This window comes from Rhinolophus ferrumequinum, chromosome 6 (assembly GCF_004115265.2).
Source record: "Rhinolophus ferrumequinum isolate MPI-CBG mRhiFer1 chromosome 6, mRhiFer1_v1.p, whole genome shotgun sequence".
NCBI lineage: Eukaryota > Metazoa > Chordata > Mammalia > Chiroptera > Rhinolophidae > Rhinolophus > Rhinolophus ferrumequinum.
Genome location: NC_046289.1, coordinates 72,643,040 through 72,665,433, shown reverse-complemented (window position 1 = coordinate 72,665,433; position 22,394 = coordinate 72,643,040). Strand labels below are relative to the sequence as shown.

Genomic DNA, 22,394 nt, shown 5'->3' with positions numbered 1-22,394 from the left:
ACTTCCTAATTAAACCTTTACATGTTACAGATGAGGAAACAGATTCAGAGAAGTTAACAACTTCTCTGGATAAGGTCACAGATTGTTTGTGTGCTAAAGTTTAAAACTTCAGTGCAATGCTCTTTCTGCCTACTATTCTATACTGGATACCACTGGAAAATGCTATCTCCAATAAAGGCAGAAACCATGTCTGTCTTGCTAACTAATGTTTCCCCAACGCTTACCGTAAACCTGTCTTTTGAACTAATGAAGAAATTATACTTGAGTTTATCAAAGCTGGACACATGCTGTGATAGATGAAATCACCGGGTAAAAATAGCCATGGTTAAGTGAGATGTCAATTCAGATTTGTGTGTCTTGTGGCTTAGCTAATATATTATAACTAATAATTTTAAATTTTAGGTTAATTCATATTGCGAAATATTGCACATTGCATAGATTTTTTTAAATAAAATGAGACTATGTTAAAGTCATTATGTATTCAAACAGAACTTTTGACCTCTACCCCAGAGGATCTTGTGTTCCCAGATGTTCTGTTTTTTTATAGAGAAGCTAGAAATCCAGTGTTTAATGTGATGTCTGATCTTTAGATGTTGACAGCTAACTCAGAGGTTTTGAAACACTGGAACAAAAAATTAAAATACTTGCTTCTGAGCACCTATTGTAATATCTGTGAAAAAAAAATACATGTGTGGACAGGAAGTAGACACTGGACAATACTAATTGTTGCCATGCAGCTGTCACTCTGGCCCTGGCTGCTGGGTGTGGAGGAGAGGGCAGAAGGAAAAACAAAAGTCTCAACAGGTTAAGAGAAATTCTCACTTAAAACATCTCTCTCTGTAGGCAGCCTCTAGATCAGAGCAATACATTTAGATGCTTTTTAAAAATCATGATCATGTCACAAAAAGAGAGCAGACAAAGAGAGGTAGTTTGAGGAACATTTCAAATCTACTCTGTTGTGCAAGAGACAATTAGCATGATTATGGAAAGAAATATAAATGAAATAATTTATTCTACCACATTGAGTAATAACACTAATTTTTTAGAAAAATCGATGATAGCCTTTTTTTTTTTTAAGATTTTATTGGGGAAGGGGAACAACAGGACTTTATTGGGGAACAGTGTGTACTTCCAGGACTTTTTTCCAAGTCAAGTTGTTGTCATTTCAATCTTAGTTGTGGAGGGTGCCGTTCAGCTTCAAGTTGTTGTCCTTTCAGTCTAACATGTGGAGGGCGCAGCTCAGCTCCAGGTCTAGTTGCCATTTCTAGTTGCAGGGCGCACAGCCCACCATCCCTTGCGGGAGTCGAAAGCGACAACCTTGTGGTTGAGAGGCCACTGGCCCATGTGGGAATTGAACTGGCAGCCTTCAGAGTTAGGAGCACGGAGCTCCAAACGCCTCAGCCACTGGGCCAGCACCGATGATAGCCATTTTTATTGCAAGTAGATTAAAGTATTCAATATACATGTAATAATGAATGCATAAATGTATGAATGATTCTGAAGATTTAACAACATATCAATGGAGTCTAATGAGATATTTGGTCTAATGAGGTATTTCTTCCACCTCAATTAAAAACAACACAAGATGAATAGATTTTCCTGTTGCCCTTTCTTGTTTTATAATTTTTAAATTAAATTTATTGGAGTGACATTGGTTAGTAAAATTATATAGGTTTCAGGTGTACAATTCTATGATATACCATCTATATAAAGCATTGTGTGTTCACCACCCAAAGTCAATTCTCCTTCTCTCACCATATATTTGACCCCTCTTTACCTTTTTCTGTCTCCCCATTCCCTCCTTTCCCTCTGGTAAATGGTAAAACTGTTGTCTTTGTCTATGAGTTTTTGATTGTTTGTTTGTCTTGTTCATTTATTTTATAATTTTTAATGTGCTAGATAGTCTATCTTAATCTATTCTAAAGAATAAAAGATACACTTACACGGTGGAAAGTTCACGAACTTAATTGTCTGACCTCGTATGACTTTAATGAATGCTGTATCTAGACATTAAATATGAACTGAACTAAGGTTTCCTTGCCAAACCCCCACCTGTGCTGACACAGCCCCTGCTTCATTCTGTCTGTGAGAGAGTCTCTCCCCTGGGGCCCTATCTCATGTTGATGATCTTGTGGGGGCTCCCACATGTACCCACATCATTGTGGTCTCTCAGAGCACAGAAGTACACTGCTGAGTCTCCAATCTGAGAGGCTGTGATGGTGAGGTTGATGGAATTGGCTGATTTCTGGAAGTTCAGAGAATATCGACCCTCTGTTTTCTTTTGCTCATTGTAAGACTCCTGATGAATAAGGAAGGTCATTTCCCCACTTGGTGGTTGTTTGTACCAAAATAAATAATAAGAGTAACTTTTAGCTTCATATACACAGCCCAAAGTTGCAGCCTCCTTCTCCACCACAGAAATTGCAGACTGGGTTTGATTTACACTCTGGGTCATGCTGGATCCTGCAGGAAAGAGAAAAAGAAATAAACTGGCCCCTTATTTGTACTCATGAGGGTATAAGTGATAAAGTGGCTTAGGACTCAGCACTGCCGTGCTATTGCTCATTATTCTCCCTTTTAAGCCTCATCAGACAACAATTATCTGCTTCTCCCCGCAACCTTTGGGACTGAGAGGAACTTAAGTCCTGTGTTTGTGGCCAACCTTACCAAGACAGATAAAGGCTATGACTGTCCTCAGCACGTTGGCAATCGGCATATTGGTAGCTCTGCCCTTGAGTGAAATGTCCTCCATTCTATCTCAAATCCAGATCTTAATTCTGTACCCCGTGCTCAAGAGGTATGGGCTGTGTGATGCTCTGCCCCTATACAGGAAATAGAGTTAGCAGATATAGGACAAGTTTGCCTGTCATGTCACATGCTTCCTCTATAGATAAGGTAGGAAATGCTAGACTTCTGAGCACCTATTTTGTCTAATTATAACTCATAGTACTAGAAATAAACAGTGGGGAAAATGGAATTCTGTTCAGTTAATTCCTCTTTGATGGAAAATGTGCAGCTTTTATAGAATACAATTTGTTATGCACTATGGTAAATATATGGGATAACATAGTTATGCACCTTTTGATCTTATATCTGCCTCCTTTTCTCCCAAGAGAATCAGGGTGAAAAGTATTCATCGGGTTTTAACTCTCTAACAGGAAGGCAAAACTTTTAGTCTCAATCTTTGTTCCTAACACGCATGGAATCCAGTAAAGTTACATGAGAAGTATTTTGTTGTTAATGAATGATTTCACATCGTGCCACCTGAGTCACAAAATCTGTCAAATGCCTGTGCCATGTTAAGTAACAGTGGGGAGAAAACATACACATTAAATGTGTGTGTGTGACAACAAAAAATTCAGAAAAAATTCTACTCAGTGCCTAAAAGCAGGAATTTCTGTTATAACTAAATACGTGTATTTCTGAAAATCCTCCTGCTCTTCCAAACCACATACATTAATTATGGTAGAAATTGGGGTAGGGAACACCCTTAAAATATACAACTTTGTAACCAGAACATTATCAAAAACAGTACAATTTTTATTAAAAATACCAGCAGAGTTCAATCTCCATTGGCTTTGTCCCTTGCATCATAGCCAGTAAACTCTTTGCAGCCTTAAACATTGGGTTTTGTGTTTCACCTCTCTACATATAGGTCCATGAATACATGTATTTCCAATAAGACCACATTCATCAAACATTTAAATGTAATTCTCCTTCATAAATCAATATTTTTTAAGACTAGAGATGAGAATGGCCCTACAGTCTTTTTATCCTTGCTCTCAACTTCACCAGGCAGCTTACCTTGAAAACCCTGGAAATTCTTAAAGCCAAAAACAAACTCTCCTTACACTAAAATAGAGTTGAGGCTTTTTTTTTTTTTTTTTTTTAATGAGAAACTCGCCCCTGGCAGTTCTTTGATTTGACACAAATTATTAATGTGCTTAGAAAAATCACAGAGAATCAATGAAACTTCCACATCATGTTGACATCATACCTGTATTTACTAATTGTGTAAAAACAGAATTTGTTTTAATGAGATATACACTGTAGCAGAACTGAAAATGCTGTATCCTACGCTCTCAATGAGTAGACACATTTGACCTATCAAGGATTTTTGCTTGTATTGGGAAAATATAGTCCCTACTTCCTTGGCAAATTCTACCTGTATGTCTCCTGGTAACAGCCACTGAGGCTCAGCTATGGCTCCTAACATAGCCAGGCTGCTCCCCTTCCGCCCCACTGAGGCCCTCTGGGTTTGTGCTCAGCTCCCCCTGCAGCTTCCCTCACTGTGTCTGCCAGGGCACAGTAGTACACGGCTGAGTCGGTCGTTTCCACTGCGGGTTTTTGCAGGTGAAAAGAGCTGTCTTTCTTAACAAGATCGGCGTGAAAACCACGGATGTTCGCCTTCTTATCCGATGAGCTTTTCAGGAGGAGCTTAGGCTCTTTGTTTTGATACTGGACATACCAGTAAAGAACAGCTGAATAGCTGGTCTGGTAAGTACAATTCAAGGTCAGAAATGCCCCCTCGGGGAGGATAACGGGGCCTTCTGTCTGGTTCACTGAATCCCCATAGGTGTCCCCTAAAAAACAGTGCAGGGTAGCAGGGGTTAAAAGTCATCCTAAAGCCAAGGAATAAAACACCTTAGAAATCTTCCATAAATGTTACTTACTCAGTATCAACAAGATCACAAGTCCCAAGCAGGAAGCAGACAGCATGGCTGGCGGAGAAGCAGCAGCAGGTTTTGGTTGGGAATAACCAAAGCTGAGAGCACTGTTCCTCTGCTTTCTTGATCCTTTGGTGGAATCTTCTAGAAAATCTTGGCTCGTGTGCTAAGCAAGACAAACTACCCTCAAGATTATGTCACAGGCTGCAAAAAAGAGAGATGTGTTCAGAAATGGAAGATAAATGTGTGTCAAACCACCACTCAAGGTGAGCAGCGCCCTCTTGTGGTTGCTCCTCTGTCCTGCAGCCTGTTTTACATCTGAATTTGGTTATTTACCCTGGAATGGAGCTTAAATTATAGACATAGAAGGAAAATAGCGTCTGGGGTGAAGAGTAGAGCTCCAGGAAGGAAGCATCAAACATCTTCTGCAGACTTCACAATGGTGTTTGGGGCTGAGACAGTGGGCAATTTCTCCGCCACCCTCTGTAAGATCCGGCGCAGTATGGCTCCCTTAGGTCTCCCTAGGCCCACCATCTAATGTCTGTTCATACCAAGCATTAAGTTAGGGTATACTGAGAGTGTAAAAAAGCATGGTCTGCGTTCTCTTCTTGACATATTCCCCCATTGGTCCCCTGGAACCAGAGAAAGAGCCCCTCTGCTTAGAATGTTCTCCCTTTTTGCCTAGGTAACTTCTATTCATTCTTTAAGAACCAATTTACATGCCACCTCCTTGTGAAAGCTCTCACTCAGCTCTTCAGGCTGAGTTAGTGCCCATTTCATTTCCTACTATACCTGTATACATATCATCTCTATCACTACTACATCATATTAGAGTCAACTTATCCTGTTTGTCAAACTAGAGTCGGTGCCCCAGAGATCAGGAACTTAATCTTATGAGTCCCAGTAGCCAACTTCTGAAAATACTTGTATATAGTTCCCTTAGTTCATAGTAAATGTGTAAAAAATATCTGAAGAATAAATGAGTAAATGAATGAGTGGACATGTCAGGTAGGTACAGTTATCTATTTAAGAAGTATAGTCTAAATGAGAGCATACGTCCTAGGCCCCTGGCGTCACCAGTTTCTTCCAGAGGCAGATCCAGGGCCTGGATAACAGGTGCTTTCAGTGTTTCTCAAAATACAGATGTTCATATAAGGGACAATTCTCATTGTGACTGTTTTTAAAAATATGGTGCCTTATAAATGCAAAAATTAAGTTAAATATAAACTGTTTAGGCTCACAGGTCTTACATAATTACTAAATCAAACAGAAATGCAAACAAAACATAAAATCAATAAAATTCAAATTAAAATATTCACGTAAAGGATGGTCTTTTGCAGAAACTAGACAGTCAGTGTAGGTTTATTAGAAGAAAGCTATAGAGGGATGGTGATAGCGGCAGCGAGCGCAAAGAGAAGGATCTAACCATCACTGCGTCGAGCAAAAGAGCAAAGACCAAGACCACCAAGAAGCGCCCCAGCACGCAACATCCAATGTGTTCACCGTGTTTGACCAGTTACAGATTCAGGAGTTCAAAGAGGCCTCTAACATGATTGATCAAAACAGAGATGGTTTCATTGACAAGGAAGATTTGTATGATACGCTTGCCTCCCTAGGGAAGAATCCGACCGATGTGTATTTAGACCCCATGATGAATGAGGCTCCGGGTCCCACCAATTCCACCGTGTTCCTCACGATGTTTGGTGAGAAGTTAAACGGCACAGATCCAGAAGATGTCATCAGAAATGCTTTTGCTTGCTTTGATGAAGAAGCAACTGGCACCATTCAGGAAGATTACCTGAGAGAGCTGCTGACAACAGTGGGAGATCAATTTGCAGACGAGGAAGGGGATGAGCTGTATAGAGAAGGACCTATTGACAAAACGGGAAATTTCAATTACCTTGAGTTCATGTGCATCCTTAAACATGAAGCAAGACAAAGATGACTGAAAAGAACTACAAATTCCGGCCAAACGTTCCTTGTCGCCACTTTGGGAATTTCTGAGACTTTCTCTTAGAGCTTATAGCATGCCCTCGCTTTGCAGCTTTTGCCTTTCTTGTATTTATTCTCAGCCATTTTGGGCACATGCATCTCTATAATCAGACTGGAAATGGGACTTTTTGTCATTTTCAGAATAGAAAATGGGGTAATTTAACTTACAAGCCTCCCCCCAAAATAACTGCAGTCTACACAGTCAATGTATTTTTTTCAGAGAAAGTTATTCACACATTTTTTCTGAACCATAATTAAACTTTATGATAAAAAAATAAGAAAGCTATCGATGTGTGTAGTTCAATAATTCACTTGATTGAGATGATTTGGAGCTTAATGTATTACTGTCTGAATTATTGTCTCTAGTGGTTACTAGTATTTTTATTTTTCCTATTAAAAAAATACCCATTTAAGTCACCATTATACAATTGTATTATTTAATGAAGTTCATATATATATGAAGTTCATATATAAAATATATATGTATATATATATATATATATATATATATATATATATATTACATTTACTGCTGCTCTTACATGGACTGAATTGCATGTAGATACAACAAAACAATAAATATGATTAATACACCTTCTTCCAATGGAAACATGGTTTCCATTTATTGGTTTATTTTGTTGTCATCAAACCTAAAACTCCAAATCTAAAAATTCTCATGTAATTCTTATCCCCCAGGGGTTGGCAGACTTTTTTCTATAAAGGGTCAAATAGTAAATAGTTTAGGCTTTGAAGTCATTTGATTTCCATTGAAACTACTCAACTCTGCTCTTACAGCACAAATCACCCATAGTTGATGCATAAATAAATGGCCATGGATGTTTTCCAGTAACATCTATTTACAAAAACAGGATACTATTTACAAAAACAGGTGACAGGCAGCTTTGACCTGTGGGTCATAGTTTGCCAATGCCTGCAATACCCCAAAAATGTATCCATCAACCTCCAAATATCCACGGACTACACTCTGAGAAACTCAGCTATATTTTCTTTTTGCTCTTTCTACAATATTATCATAGCTCTGTAAGGAAGTTTAAAATATAGGAAGTGTATTGAATAAATTAATGAATAAAAAGGAGGAAGAAGATTTGATTATCCTAATGCCTAAGATACTTTGATGTGAGGATTCAAGGGTGAGAAACACAGATTTGTTTCCTGCCATTAAGGAGCTCACAGAGTAGTAGTGAAAACAGATGATGTTAAACATGCACACTGAACTTCCTTTAGTTACTGACTCTTGGCCACATGTACAGAATGAGCAGGCATTTACTGGTTTTTACTCTTTTGAAGGGAGAAGAAGAATCTTAGGAAAAGGAAAAAGAATGAGAAAATCACCTAAAATTGCTATGCTGCAATGAGATTATACACAAGTCATTGTTCTTACCGGTGAACAACAGAAACTGACTCTGGTTGAGTTAAGCAGAAAAGGAATACATTAATTAATATTGCTTTGCCTCAGATTTTCCAATAGGGTCAGAGAACTGGACTCAAAAGCTATTGAGTCAGAAACAATCCAGAAAATTACTCTTCTGAGCTCCAGATACTGCAGGATGTGCCTTCAAGGCTGCTAGCATAAGGCACTGTAAACAGCTGCAAATCCACTGCCCATGCTGCCCTGGAAACTGTAATCTTCAGCTTGTTGCAATTACCACCGCTCCCAAAATGGAAACTGTTAATCTGTCCTTTTTGTGTAAGTAAGTCCTGAGTCAAAGTTTGGGAAGGACATATCTAATTGTTAGAGCCCAAATCATGTATCCCACTAATATGCACAATAGGATGGATATATGAGTGCATTAGTTTTCTACAGCTGCCATGAGAAAACATCACAGACTAGGTAGCTCAAATAACAAAAATTTATTTTCTCACTCACAATTCTGGAGTCTAGACGTACAAGACCAAAATGATGGCAAATTTAATTTCTTCTGAAGCCTCTCTCTCTGTGGCTTACAGAGGGCCATTTTCTTGCCATGTCCTCACACGGTTGTCTCTGTGAATGCGTGTGCTGCTTATAACCTAATCTCCTCCTCTTATAAGAACACCAGTCATATTGGATTAGGACCCATCCTAATGACCCCATTATAACTTAATTACCTCTGTAAAGGCCCTACTATCTCCAGATACGGCCACATTCTGAGGTACTGGGAGATAGGACTTCAACATATAAGTTTGGAGGAAACAATTTATCCCCTAACAATGAGTGTCTGATATTTTCAGTTTCTATAGTAGGAGAAAGGAGGGTACAGGGAGAGAACAAACTTTGCAGTCAGGCCATCAATCAAGTTTAGATCTACCCATTCAGTAGCTGTTTATGCCCTCTGTGCCTGTACTGTCTAGACTGTAAAATATGGATGATGAGTAATAATAATAATACCTTTCTAGAGTTGTTGAAGTTATAGACAAGACAATAAAATGCTACTTATGGCCTGACATATACTGACTCAAAAATTATTATTGTTACAAGAAAATGCACCCTGATGCTGAGCAGTCAAAATGAATGGCAAACATACTCTAGGGTATTTTATAAGGGTCTTCAAAAATTGATTTTAAGATATTTTGTGCATAAAATAGAGCCAGAGGTGGGGAAGCAAGGAAGAAACGTTTGCTTCTTCCTTTGACAAAAAGAAAAAGGGAGTAGATTGTAGGCTGGAGCAATGTAAGGATTACAGAGTGCTAGGAGATGTCTAGAAGATAATTTGGGTTGGATGTATGTGAAAATAAATCTGGATATTTGTCAGTAAGAAACTAAAAAGTATTAAAGCTTTTCTGAGTGAGGAACGGATGTTATTTTAAAAAACTATTTAAGAAGTTTACATTTTAATCTGTCTGTTCTCTGCTAGACAGTTTTGAAAAGTTTGCAAGGAAATTTAGAATAGTAGTTAAAAGATATCATCCAGGTCTAAGAGATTAAGGGACATGTCCACTGTCTCACAGCAAAGAGAGCAAGAATCTAGTTCCATTAATATTTGCATGTATTTGGCTGTATAATCAAAAAGTATATCTAGAAACAGAAATGAAGCAGAAACATTGCTGTCCTCTGAAAAAGGGAACTGTGAGGTTAGCTAACTGGGGTGAAAGGGAAACCTTTTCTCATTCAAAAATGAAATAATTAAAGAGAAAATATCTAATCCTGTTACAAGATAAAGAATATCTTTTCAAAATCATTAGCAGATGTTATACTCAATAGTCAAAAACAAATATCATTTATTTTAAAGGATAAGATCACTCACAAATATTCATTAAACAATTTCCCAACAATAACAGTATAATATGAAAGGAAAATTCTATTTATGATAACAAAATAATTAAAATTTTTCTTGTAGGAAAAAACTTAAGCAAATAAAAAAACTAAAAAGCTGACCATATCAAAATTATAACCACAAAACAACTATCATTGAGAATCACCTCAAGTCTAGCTGAACTGAGGTTCTACAACTAAGGACATACAGAAGAAGCCACCTTGAGACTGGGAGGAGGGGCAGAGACATGGAATGGGCTGATCCCACACACATGTGTGACCATTAAAAATTGGGAGGGATATCTGAGTTGCTGAGGTTCCCCCCCTCCCCCACCCTGAGGAGCAAAGGGTCCCAGCCCCACATCGGGCTCCTCAGCCCAGGGCTCTAGTGCCAGAAATAGAAGTCCCCATAATTTCTGGTTGTGAAAACCTGGAGAGATTGTGGCTGAGTGAGACTTAGGCAGCTAGGGTCATAGGCATTCCTCTTAAAAGGCCTGAGCACAGACTTACTTGCTGACAGACTCACTTGCTCTGAGCTCCAGCACTGGGGCAGCAGCTCAAAGGCCCCAGGGACATAGGATGAAGTGATTTGTCTGGCATCAGGGAGAGGGCTAGAGGGGCAGCTTTCTGCCAGACAGAGGAGATGGCAGAAGCCATTGTTTATTTGTTGAGTGCTCCCCACTCCCAGCATGTAGATGCAGGCAGACACCATATCTGAGTCTCCATCAACCTGGCTAACACTGTTCGTCCACCCCACCCTGGAAATTCCCTAAGACCCTGCCCTACCCAACTTGTCGGCCCACGCAAGCTGCTTCCAGTGGCTTTTCCATATAAACTGCTTGCCTTGACTCATGCTACAGACTTTCCTAAAATCTCTCAAAGTTTCACAAAACTCAAATAAGAAACATCTGGCTTCATCATGTCCCATACCTTTTGCTGGGCAGCTCTAAGCCTGGCAATAGCAGCAGCCCTGTCTTGATTCACGACTTGGCCTCTCCCAGGCACTCCAAGCCCAGCATGGGTGGCCACCATTTGTGGATTGTTTTATAGCTCATGCCAAGTGGCCCTGGGCAGAGCACAGGCTGTGGCTGAACTTGGCCTGTGACAAGACACCTCCCAGGAAGGCCCAAGGTTAACATGCCCAGTGGCCAGCTTCAGACCCAACTGGAATATCACGTGTATGCCTCCAAGTATAATACACCCAAGGGGCAGAATTGGCAGACACCAGAGCCCTGCTAAAGCACATCCTGCTCTATGCAGTCAGCTCCTGCAGAACAGTTTCTCCACAGAGGTCATGGCCACTGCTCACAACCAATAAGCCTGAAGGTCAATCCCTCCCATTGATGTGCCAAAAGTAACCAAGGCTTAGCTACAACAGGAGGACACACACAACTCACATAAGGGACACACCAGAGCACCTGGCTTAGGTGGCCAGGAAGACGGTGCCACTGGGTCCCATAGGACACCTACTACATAAGGCTACTCTACTAAGACAGGGAGACATAGCAGCCCTGCCTAATACATAGACACAGACACAGGGAGACAGTCAAAATGGGGAGACAAAGAAACATGTACCAAATGAAAGAACAGAACAAAGCCTGAGAAAAAAACTAAAAAAAATGGAGTCAAGTGATCTACCAGATGCAGAGTTCAAAACACTGGTTGTAAAGATGCTCAGTAATCTCGGGAAGAACTTCAACAAAGAGATAGGAAACATAAAATGGAGATAGAAACATATAATGAACCAGTCAGAAATGAAGAATACAATAACTGAAATGAAGAATACATTAGAGGGAATCAACGAAAGATTAGATGAAGCAGAGGATCAAATCAGTGATTTAGAAGAGAAGGTAGCAGAAAACACCCAATCAGAACAGCAAAAGAATCAAAAAATAATAATAATAATGAGGAGAGTTTAAGGGGCCTCTGGCACAATATCAAGCATACCAACATTTGCAGTGTTGGAATAACGAGCAAGGAATTGAAAACCTATTTCAAGAAATTATGACTGAAAACTTCCCTAACCTGGCAAAGGAAATAGACATACAAGCCCAGGAATCACAGAGTCCCAAACAAGATGACTCCAAAGAAGCCCACACCAAGACACATCATAATTAAAATGGCAAGAGTGATGTCGAAACATGGCGGTGTAAAAGGTCCCCTTGATCTCACCCTTGAAGTTACAACAGTTGAACAGCTTTAATTTAACAAAGGACTCCCTGCACAATCTGAGAGATCTGCACATTGAAACATCTGAAAGTGGGCAAACTGGGGCAAACAGAGAAGGAGGGAAGGAAGAACAACAGAACGGGTACATGGACACAGCCTGGAGCTCACTGCTGTTGACTCAGCTCAAAGATCATTAGGTCCCCGGAAAAGGGAGGATACAGGCTGCAGGTGCACTATCTGTGACCCCAAGCGTTCCTGCCTGAGTAATCTGCATACGAGGTCTGCAGATTACCTCGTATGCAGATACGAGGTCTGCATATGAGGTCTATGCAGTAATCTGCATAGAGGTCTGACAATTTTGTTTGCAAACTTGTTGCAACAATGTTGCTAAACTTTTTTGATATCAGAGGGATTGTTCCTTATGAATTTGAACCAACTGGACAAATAGTTAACCAAGTTTACTATTTGGAAGTGCTGAAAAGGCTGTGTAAAAAAAATTGAAGAAGCAGCAATACTTTCTAACTCATTTAATGAGGACAACATTACCCTGATACCAAAACCTAATAAAGATAACACAGAAAAAGAAAACTACAGGCCAATATCTCTGATGAATACAGATGGAAAAATCCCAAGCAAAATACCAGCAAATAGCATACAACAATACATTAAAAAGATTATACATCATGATCAAGTGGGGTTCATTCCAGGAGTGCAAGGATAGTTCAACATATGCAAATCAACAATTGTGACACACAACATGAAAAAATAAAGGCTAAAAATCATATGGTCATATCAATAGATGCAGAAAGGCATTTGATAATATAAAACATCACTTTATGGTTAAAATACTTAATAAAATGGTACCTCAACATAATAAAGGCCATATACAACAAACCCTCAGCTAACATCATGCTTAATGGTGAAACACTGAAAGCGTTCCCTCTACTATTAAGAACAAGACAGGGTGCCCTTCGACCAGGGGACACAACAATGGTTCCAATTGAATTGGAAGATGAGACTTCATGTGGCCATTTTGGGCCACATATGTCACTGAACCAGTGAATAGAAAAAAGGTTACTCTACTGGCTGGGTAATTGATATCAATTACCAAGGGGGAATTGGGTTGCTGCTGTCTAACAGATATAAAGAGGACTATGTCTGGAACCCAGGGGGTTTCCTGGAGAACCTCTTGGTATTTTTATGCCCAATAGTAAAGATTAACGGAAAACTATAACAACAAATAGAAAGGCAGAATCACTGAGGACTCAGATCCTTTGAGAATGAAGATTTGGGTCACTCTGTGAGGCAAATAACCCCAAGCCATCGAGCTTATATGGCTGAGGGCAGGGGAAATATAAAATATGTAATAAGAGAAGGAAGCTGTCTATGTCAACTGCAGCCTCATGACCAAATCAGGAATCAAGGGATGTAGTAACTTTCTAGATTTTCTCTTTGATCTTTATATGTATGTGTTTCTTTCTATGTGCTGCCATTTTCTTCTCTCTTGTTCTCATCATAGTTATTTTATATACAAATTGTTGGAGATTAACTTTACAATTTAGCCTGTATGGAACAGAATATTCCACGGAATTTCATCTGTATTTTAGAAGAGATGAATATAGCCAGAAATCCACAGAGACTGTTGGGACTATAGGTTTCCTCATTTGGGGGAAAGGATGAGAACATCTTCAGTTCAAAGGACAGCGTTAGCTTGTTAGATGGAAACAGAGTCATTTCACTGTTATTTGGAAGTTCAGATGTGTGTGGAGGGGTGCATATGAAAGTTCAGTAACCAGAAGTATGGAGTGTGCCAGTCATCAATGCCTTGCCTTTTAACACCAAATCCACCCTTGGCCTATTTGTGATTCTGGATCTGGATCTTGTAAACAGTTCTCCTTCACCAGCTGGCATGATATAAAGCTTTGCCAGTACAGGGAACTGGAAGGACACTGGAGGAAGAAGAGGCTTCTTTTCCTAGGTCTGGCATGTTTGTCACTCTTGTTCCTACAGCACTTGGCCAGCCTGTGAGACACCAGTGACACTCACCTCCAGCAAAGTTCAGTGTCAGCACCACAGGTGGTTTCCTAGCATGTTTCACAAGCACCCCAACCAAGTTGAGCAGCACGCTTTTGCCAGCTTCCTGTAACTTTTGTTGGAACCTTGGTAGGTGTTTCCCTGCTTGCCAGCCTTTTTCTCTGGCACATCAGCAAACTTGTCCACCATTCAGAGGCTACCACCGCACGCTGCCCAGTGAGGTCTAATTCATAGCCTTTGTGGCGGGGCGGGGGTGAGGGAAGGGGTATGTGTTTTACTGTGTTACTTACTTTGGAACTCTGGCTTAGTCCTAGAGATGAGAGCTTCTCTCTACATATGCTATTCCTATGCTCTTTAAAGTTCTTTTTACTCATTAGTAATTGATTCTCTATTATTAGTTAATAATTCTTCACATTAAATTTTCCTTATTCAAATTACTGTGGGTTTTTTCCCTCCTGATTGGATTCTGCTTGAGATAGTAGGAGTCCATGAAGTGCATGACAGGAAAGGCATTAGATGCAGAGAGACCAGCAATCATATTACATGAAACAGTATCTGCTTTTAGGGAACTGTGCTTAGGTATGTGGTGATGGACACAAGTGGGGGTGGACGGGGTGGCAGAGGGGTTGGAGAGGTGGGACTGCAGCACTTAAACCTGGAGAGTCCCTCTGGGCCCAGAAAAGAATGCTTTCTTATGCTTTGCTAGTTTTATATTTCAAAAGTATTTTTCCAGGGACTACTAGACAGAATAAATACACTTACAGTTTTAATAATTAATTTAGGCAAAATAGGTTATGCAAATTTTCTTGGACAAATTTTTGAGGTTAATCTCTAGCTAATTGACAACTGATGATATTGCACCTAGGAGGTAAACGTAAGGTCTAGAGAGAGAATGCCCCCCTGTGGGCCACATAGAGAACTTACAATGAAGTATTTGCTGTAACTCCCAAGGGGTTTGTGCTCTGCTTCCTTTGTAAAACCAGTTACTGTGGCCCTCAGAACACAGTAATATATGGCTGAGTCTTCTTCTTGAACTGCTTCTTTCTTTAGATGGAAGGACGCCCCACTCTTGTCAAGGTTAGCCGTGAAACCTTTGGTGCTCTCTTTTGAGAAGTGTTTCAGGAGTAACTGGAGGCCTTGTTTGGGGTACTGGACGTACCAGAAGAGCTCAGGACTCCCAGAATATGAGTAGTTGCACTTCACCTGCACTGGGGCTCCTTCAGTGACCGAGATGTGGTCCTCAGGCTGAGTCACTGTCTCGGATCTCGTTCCTCCTGTAACAGCAATTCTGGGTCAGGGATCGTCTTGCACACAGAGGAGAATATTTCTTTAAAGTGATTCTAAGTCAGAAAACCATAGAAAAAGTAAAAAGAGACTTTACTCACTGAGTGTAAATATCATCACAAGCACTGAAGTGAGAATGGGCTTCATGTCTGAGCTGTGAGGAAACAAGAGGCTCTTTTCTGGAAGCAGTTCAGCCACATGGACACGGACAGAATGGTGAGGGAGTGTACCCAGCATGTAAAGCAAAAACATTTCCTCAAACGGCTGGTTGCTTTCTGGCTTTTCACTAAATTCAATTCATGGCATATCTTCCTCTAGAGGCCAAATCTGATATTGCAGATAATCTCGGGGCTTCAGGAAACCTTTAAATTCTGAACCAGAATGGAGAGGCATTTCCTCCACAGTTAATAAGACAAAGGGTAGAAAGACAAATACCACATGATCTCACTTACATGTGGAATCTAAAGAACAAAATAAATGAACAAACAAAACAGAAACAGACTCAGAGATACAGAGAACAAACTGGTGGTTGTCAGAAGGAAGGGGGTCTGGGGAGCTGGGTGTAAAGGGTACAAGGTTTAAGAAATACAATTTGGTAGTTGCAAAATAGTCATGGATATGTAAAGTACAGCATGGAGAATATTGTCAATAATGTTGCAACAACTACGTATAGTGACAGGTGGGTACTAGACTAATCAGGGGGATCACTGCATAAATGATATAAATGTCTAACCACTATGCTGTACACCTGAAATTAATATAAAATAATATTGAACGTCAACTGTAACTGAAGAAAACAATTAATTTTTTAAAAAGAGACAAGGGTAATGCTATATTAGGTGAAAAACATGTTACTAGAAAGGTCCAGATAGAAAGGTCCATGGAACAGAATATAAAGTCAAAACACACAAATTACTAATGGAAATTTAATTGTAATAAAAATGGGAAAAAGAAGATATATTCAATAAAATGTGACTTCGTAAATGAAGAGTCATTTATAGATTAACAATAAATTTGGATGTTTACCTTAATATCTGTTACAAAATAAATTCCAAATGAAGATAATATTTAATACCTTTAAATAAAATAAAATAAAACTTTAAAAAATAAATTTAGGATGTTACGGATTTTCTAAGCATGACAGTTAAAAAGCATAAGGGAAAATATTGATAGATCAGACTTCATAGAAATTTCAACTACTATACAGGTATGTTAATGGAATGTTTAAACATTACCAGATCAAGTTACTTTCCAAAATCATCAGGAGTGACCCTTTAGAATTTCAGTTCTACAAGTTTTTTAAAAAAACAGGCCATAAACAAAGGAACAACCATTTAGAAAGAAGACAATTCTCGAAAGATGGTAAATTGAAAATATCCCTGATCCTTTGTGCTTAGCCAAGGAGATTCCGTGGTGGCCACCCAGACTAGGCCGAGAGAGCTCAAGCAAGGTATTCCATTTGGTGCTCAGGTAGCAGAGAACAAAGAGCAGGATGAAGAGCAGAAAACTATGGATCATGGAGAGAGCTTGATTTGCAGAGAGCTCTAAGAAGGACCTCTAAGAAGGAAACATTCTCTTTGGAAAGCCTTTCCAAACATTCTCTTTGGAAAGCCAAATAGCTGAGAAGAAAGTAGACTAAGTCCCATCTGTGCTTAATGAAGAGGACAAGGAGATCAAAGAGCAAAGAGATTTCCTTCTAGTTTTTTAGCTACTAACATTGCTGCTGATATCAGTGCCCTGCTGGCTGCTACATTGCTGACCACAGGCAGAGAAACGCCTAGGCTTTTCACCCTCACAGGATTGCCTCCACTTAAAGTGTCCCAGTAATCAGATGTGTCAGGAGTGGAGTAAAGATAGGGAGAGGATAGCTCAGAGAGGAACAAGGGCCTTCTCTGGGTCACGTATAGTCTGAAAAACATTTCAGGGTCAGGGATCCAATTTCCTTAACCAATAATCAGGATGCATACTTTAAAAAGTGATTGAGAATTCATTTACAAAAAGCTCTCACGAAGACAGAATATCTTATTGGATGCATTGTTTATTTAATCTCCATAATGAAGTAAACACAATTAAATGAAATTAGAAGAATTCTGTAAACCTCAGACTTACAGTCATCATTAACAAATACAATGTTTCCAACAATACTTTGGTTGATGGAGAGAGAAACAGGACATGTATAGGATGACCAGCCTGACCTCGTTTCTATCTCCCTTCTCCTCCTGTCCAACAGTTTCCCCCATACACCCTGCAGGAACACCTGACTGATTCTGCTCTGTGACTGTGAAGTACCGCTATAAGCCACATATTGAAATTTAAGTTATCGTGTCCTATTTCCTTCTCCCCAATCTCTCTTTTCTTTTTTCTCTTCCCTCCTCTCCCTCTACATATGTTCATTATTTTTCTTGCATTTCATCTTCTCATTTCTTGTCCCCTGTTTTCCTAGACTCAGAAGAGGTATAAGAGAAGGAAGATATCACTGGAATAAATTTGAAGTGAGAGTAAAGGATCATATTTTAGAATATTTAATCATGAACACCAAAACTGTAAAAAAGTAACGCAGCTCTTTTCCACTGGAGCTTCCAGCTTTACCACGGCCCTCGCTGATGCCCTTTCCTTGGGGAGTCATCTCTCATACACCCGTCACCCCAGCAGACCTTCCTCACAGATGAATGTGGAGATTCCCCCTGTTCTTACAGTATATGACTAGTTCTGATGTTCTCCTAACTGCTGCTAACCCTCATTCAAATTTTAACTGTCAAAGACTCAACTATCTCAGAACTTGAGGAAAAAGTCTCTCATTTAAGAGTAAAGCCTAGAAAGCCTCCTAGTGGTTGAAAACCATCAGGCCAACTAACTCCTCAGCAATCACTGAAACCCCAGAGCCCTCATTCCATTCTCTCCTGAGGACCACCTACAGATTATTAGGAGCAAAACAACTGTCAGGCTGGATGAGGTTTTTTTCGGGTTTTTTTGTTTTAAACTAAACTGATTTCTTCTTCAAAATGCCATTTAATGGAGGTAGCTATCTTAAACTATTTCGTCAAATTGCATCTTCAGGATTAAATGTGATTTCTCCAATTTATTTCAAAATAACTCCACAACAACTTATTGGATGGAGGTCTTCTGTAAGCTGGATCTTGTGCTGTGTCTTAATAAATTTAAAAAAAGAATGAAACTTTGTTCCTACTCACAAGACACTGCATGCAGTATGTGTAGGAGGAAAGACAAACATGCATGTGTGTATGTGTTCATACACCAAGTAGCACTCCCCAAAAGTACAAAATAAACCCAGTAATAAGGAGACATTTCTTATAAAGAGGACATTTAGACAACGACTTAATGAGAACATGCACATTTTGTCTTTTTCTTAGAACAGATGAGAATGTTACCAAGAGATTAAGCAGAGACATCAGCTTGGGAGTGGAATAGAGATGCTTCATAGATGAAAACGAAAGAGGAGGAGAGGGACAAAATTGTAGACAAAAGTTGGGGGATATGAAACAGAAAAGTTTAATCTTTCTTATTAATTTATTATTTTTAAAGGACATATGAATACATCCTCAAAATATATATTATATATATGTATATAAATTTTTCTCTAACCACAATGTCCAAATGCATAGTAGTTGTAATTTGAATTATGGTACTCAATTATGTGACCTGATAACCTACTGATGTTAACACACCTGCTTACCAATATTCCATAGAATGGATTTATCACAGCTTTGTACCCCTTCTCTGAGAAACACAGTGTTTACAGTGTTTCTCCCCACTCCACTGCTACCCCCCCTTAAATGCACAATAAATATGATTTGACAATGTCTCCTTAGCAGAGGCCACAAAGAAGTGAAGGATTACTATGTTACTACCAGGGGTAAAAGCACACAAGGTAGAGGAGTAAGCAGCTGCCAAGACTCTGGGGCAGGGAAATGATTGTCATGTCAGAACAGCAAGTGCGCTGAAGGTGAGGAGAGACAGTAGCTGAAGTCAAGGAGGTGGCAGGGAGCCAGATGGAGTATAGCCTTGTAGGTTATAGTAAAGAGTTTAGTTTTCATCTGGGCATGATGGGAAATCACTGGGGAGTTGTAAGCACAGAAACCCCATGACACGAATTGTGTTTTTAAAAGGTCGCTCTGCTGTGTAGAGAGGCACAAGGATGAAAAAAAGGAAGGTCACTTAGGATGACTGCCATCAACCAAGAAGAGATGAGAGTGGCTTGGATTGGAGTGGCTTGGATCGGGGCATGGACAGTGGAGGTCATGAAAAGTGGTTGACTCTGGGTTGACTTTGAAGAAATCACGGAATAGATTTCAGCTATCGAATCAAGTAGGGGTATGAGAAAAATTGAGAAGATATATTATATCATGAATTAATGTGACTTCTTGGAAAATGCCTAAGAGCTTTTCAGTAGTTTAATCTACTGTATTTGATATATTGTCATGGGTTATTGGCCTAAAATTTTTAATTTGGGAATCACTGGAATAACTGTTTCAAAAAAACAATTACAACTGGGTGGCTTTTAGATTTTCAATATGTGTTGCATTAAGAATTATGTTCAGTTTGTCCACTGGTTTGTGTAATGCTCACAAGATTAGATATCTAGGTATTATGACATCTAATTTACTTTAAAATATGTCAATATTTTGCAGTGGGAAATTATGTATGCACTAGAAGTTAAGCTTCAAATCTAGGTTGAGAATCTATACTGTATCAATTAAGAATCTATGCTGTACAGGTTGTCCTAATTGAGAATTTATTCAGAACAGCTTGTCAGCTATCATTATAACCAAGTACTTCAGTTTTCTACATATTGATCAACATCTAAGTCAGTGATAATTATCAATAATGAATGCTAGAAAGGTTGTATATATACATATAAATGCTCTTGCTTTTTCACTTCAGAACTCTGACACCTTATGATGTACTTTCTTCAGTGTGGGAGTGGGGTGGGGAGCTAGGGGGGTTGTTCCTCCAGGAGAAATTCGTCAGAAGACCTTCATCTAATACGAAGTCTATCCGAATATGACACGGCGTTGGTGTTGAAGCACTCCCCGGAGCTCAGCCCACTCCGCATTATTTGCCTTCACGGGATAAAAAGACCTTCTTAAAAACTCCCCAGGCTCAGTTCTTGAGTCACAGCAAGTCCCGGTGTCTCAGAAGGTTTGTGCTCAGCTCCCCCTGCAGTCTCAGTCACTGTGTCACTTATCGCACAGAAGTACACAGCTGAGTCTCTCCAACTAGCTGAAGATTTCTTTAGGTGGAAGGAAGTTTCATCCTTCCTAAATTCAGCCTCAAAATCTTTGATGCCTTTAACCAGGGTGTCCCCTGAAAAGTAGTTGAGGAGAAACTGGAGTCCTTGGTTGGGGTACTGCACGTACCAGAAGAGATATGGTGAACTAGAATATGTATAGTTGCACTTCAGCTCTAGTGAGGCTCCTTCAGTGACAGTGACATGGCGGTCCTGCTGGGTCACTAACTGGGCGTTGGCTCCTCCTGAAATATCAATGATGTAGAAATAAAATGCAGGGTGGACCTGGCACCAAATGCAGGATGAAGAAAACAATCTCTATTCAGGTTGCAATTAGAACACAGTCACTTTTCTGAAAGTAGGAAAGGGAACGGAGTGTTACTTACTCAGGGCAAAAATCGTCTCCAGCACTGGGATGAGCAGCAGGAGCATGTCTGAGCAGTAGAAGGGCTGCAGGCCCCTGAGCAGCGAGGACAGTAGCTGAGGTCACTGAGCCTTTGGAGCTGTAGGACCGGGGGAGAGGCTGGGCTGGATAAGCCCCTTGCTTTCACCAGTTTCAATAACTGTTAGAAAGAGGTTTCTCTTAATGAGTTTGGATCTCTTCTGGCCTCTTGTTCTCATTGCAGGTCCACATCTACACAGACAGCAGTGAGGACACATCAGCCAGCTGCAGGGAGGAGAGGCTAAATGGATGGTGATGATTTGCAACAAAAACAAACACCTCCCTTGTGCATCATCGCCCTCTGGTGGCCAGAAGCAAGACCAAAGTCCAAGGGAGCTGTTTCCTTCTTATTTCAGAGGTATGATGTCAAGACTGCAACACACTGTGTTTCTTCCATCCTGAATCTGTGATGATGTCACCTTCTGTAGTACTGGGTGTTAGTCCTAAAACAAATGAGAAATGGGAGTTAAGTAAAAATAGAAGAATAATTTACTTTGTTGACAAATTAGTCACAGAAGACAATATTCTAGACTTCGGAATACTGTTGAGAAAATATATTATTTTTTAAAACCATTCATCAGGTAGAAAGGCTATGATCAGCTGCCTCACCAGAGCTGAGCTTCATATGGCTTTGTGGTACTAAATGTGAACATCAACGTGGTGAAAAGAGATTACTCCTTAAGTTGGTGTAAGGAAAAAGTAAATTAGATCAGAGGCTCATACTTAAAATCAACCTGGAATAGCTGTCATTAACTATTTAATCAATGCAAACTAATAAAGGCAATAATTTTCTTTGTCAAGCAGGAAGTGTGAAGAAGACTCCTTGGTTTCAGGTGAAGAAATTTGATATTTGTTTAGGCTACGAGTAAATAACTTTGGCACCACATGTTTAATGGAGAAAGTGAGAGTCATGTCCCACTTATCAATGGTCAGAACAGGCTGATACATTATGCCACATTATGGGGATCTCACAGTATAAAGAACATTGACAGAGGAGCATCTGCAGAGGAACCTGAACAGAATTATAAAGTAAGTAAGATATGACACATAGAGAAGCGTTTCTGGAAAGAATTAAGGAGAAAAATAGAAAGATAAACCTCTATGATAATAAGGCTGGAAGAAATACAACAATAAGGCTGGAAGAAATACAACCATCAGAGCAATAATAATAAGGCTGGAAGAAATACAACAATAAGGCTGGAAGAAATACAACCATCAGAGCAGAAATGAGAGAAACTTCTGAGGGTATAAAAGACATGGGAGTAGATTGACAGCGTCACTCAACATAGCTAAGCAAGCAGCAGT

General features: G+C 39.7%; 1 pseudogene and 3 gene segments (V, D, J or C); 1 reads left to right on the top strand and 3 right to left on the bottom strand.

Moving 5' to 3' along the window:
* Positions 1–1,870: 1,870 nt before the first annotated feature.
* Positions 1,871–2,804, bottom strand: LOC117022738 (T cell receptor alpha variable 19-like). The segment is given in 2 exon segments: positions 1,871–2,463; positions 2,668–2,804. Coding segments are annotated over 2 exon segments (438 nt in total).
* A 1,405-nt stretch (positions 2,805–4,209) lies between these two features.
* Positions 4,210–4,874, bottom strand: LOC117023177 (T cell receptor alpha variable 18-like). The segment is given in 2 exon segments: positions 4,210–4,583; positions 4,674–4,874. Coding segments are annotated over 2 exon segments (420 nt in total).
* Positions 4,875–4,898: 24 nt separating this feature from the next.
* LOC117023176 (myosin regulatory light polypeptide 9-like) lies at positions 4,899–6,612 on the top strand (annotated as a pseudogene).
* A 13,891-nt stretch (positions 6,613–20,503) lies between these two features.
* Positions 20,504–21,255, bottom strand: LOC117023175 (T cell receptor alpha variable 8-3-like). The segment is given in 2 exon segments: positions 20,504–20,892; positions 21,034–21,255. Coding segments are annotated over 2 exon segments (435 nt in total).
* Positions 21,256–22,394: the final 1,139 nt, after the last annotated feature.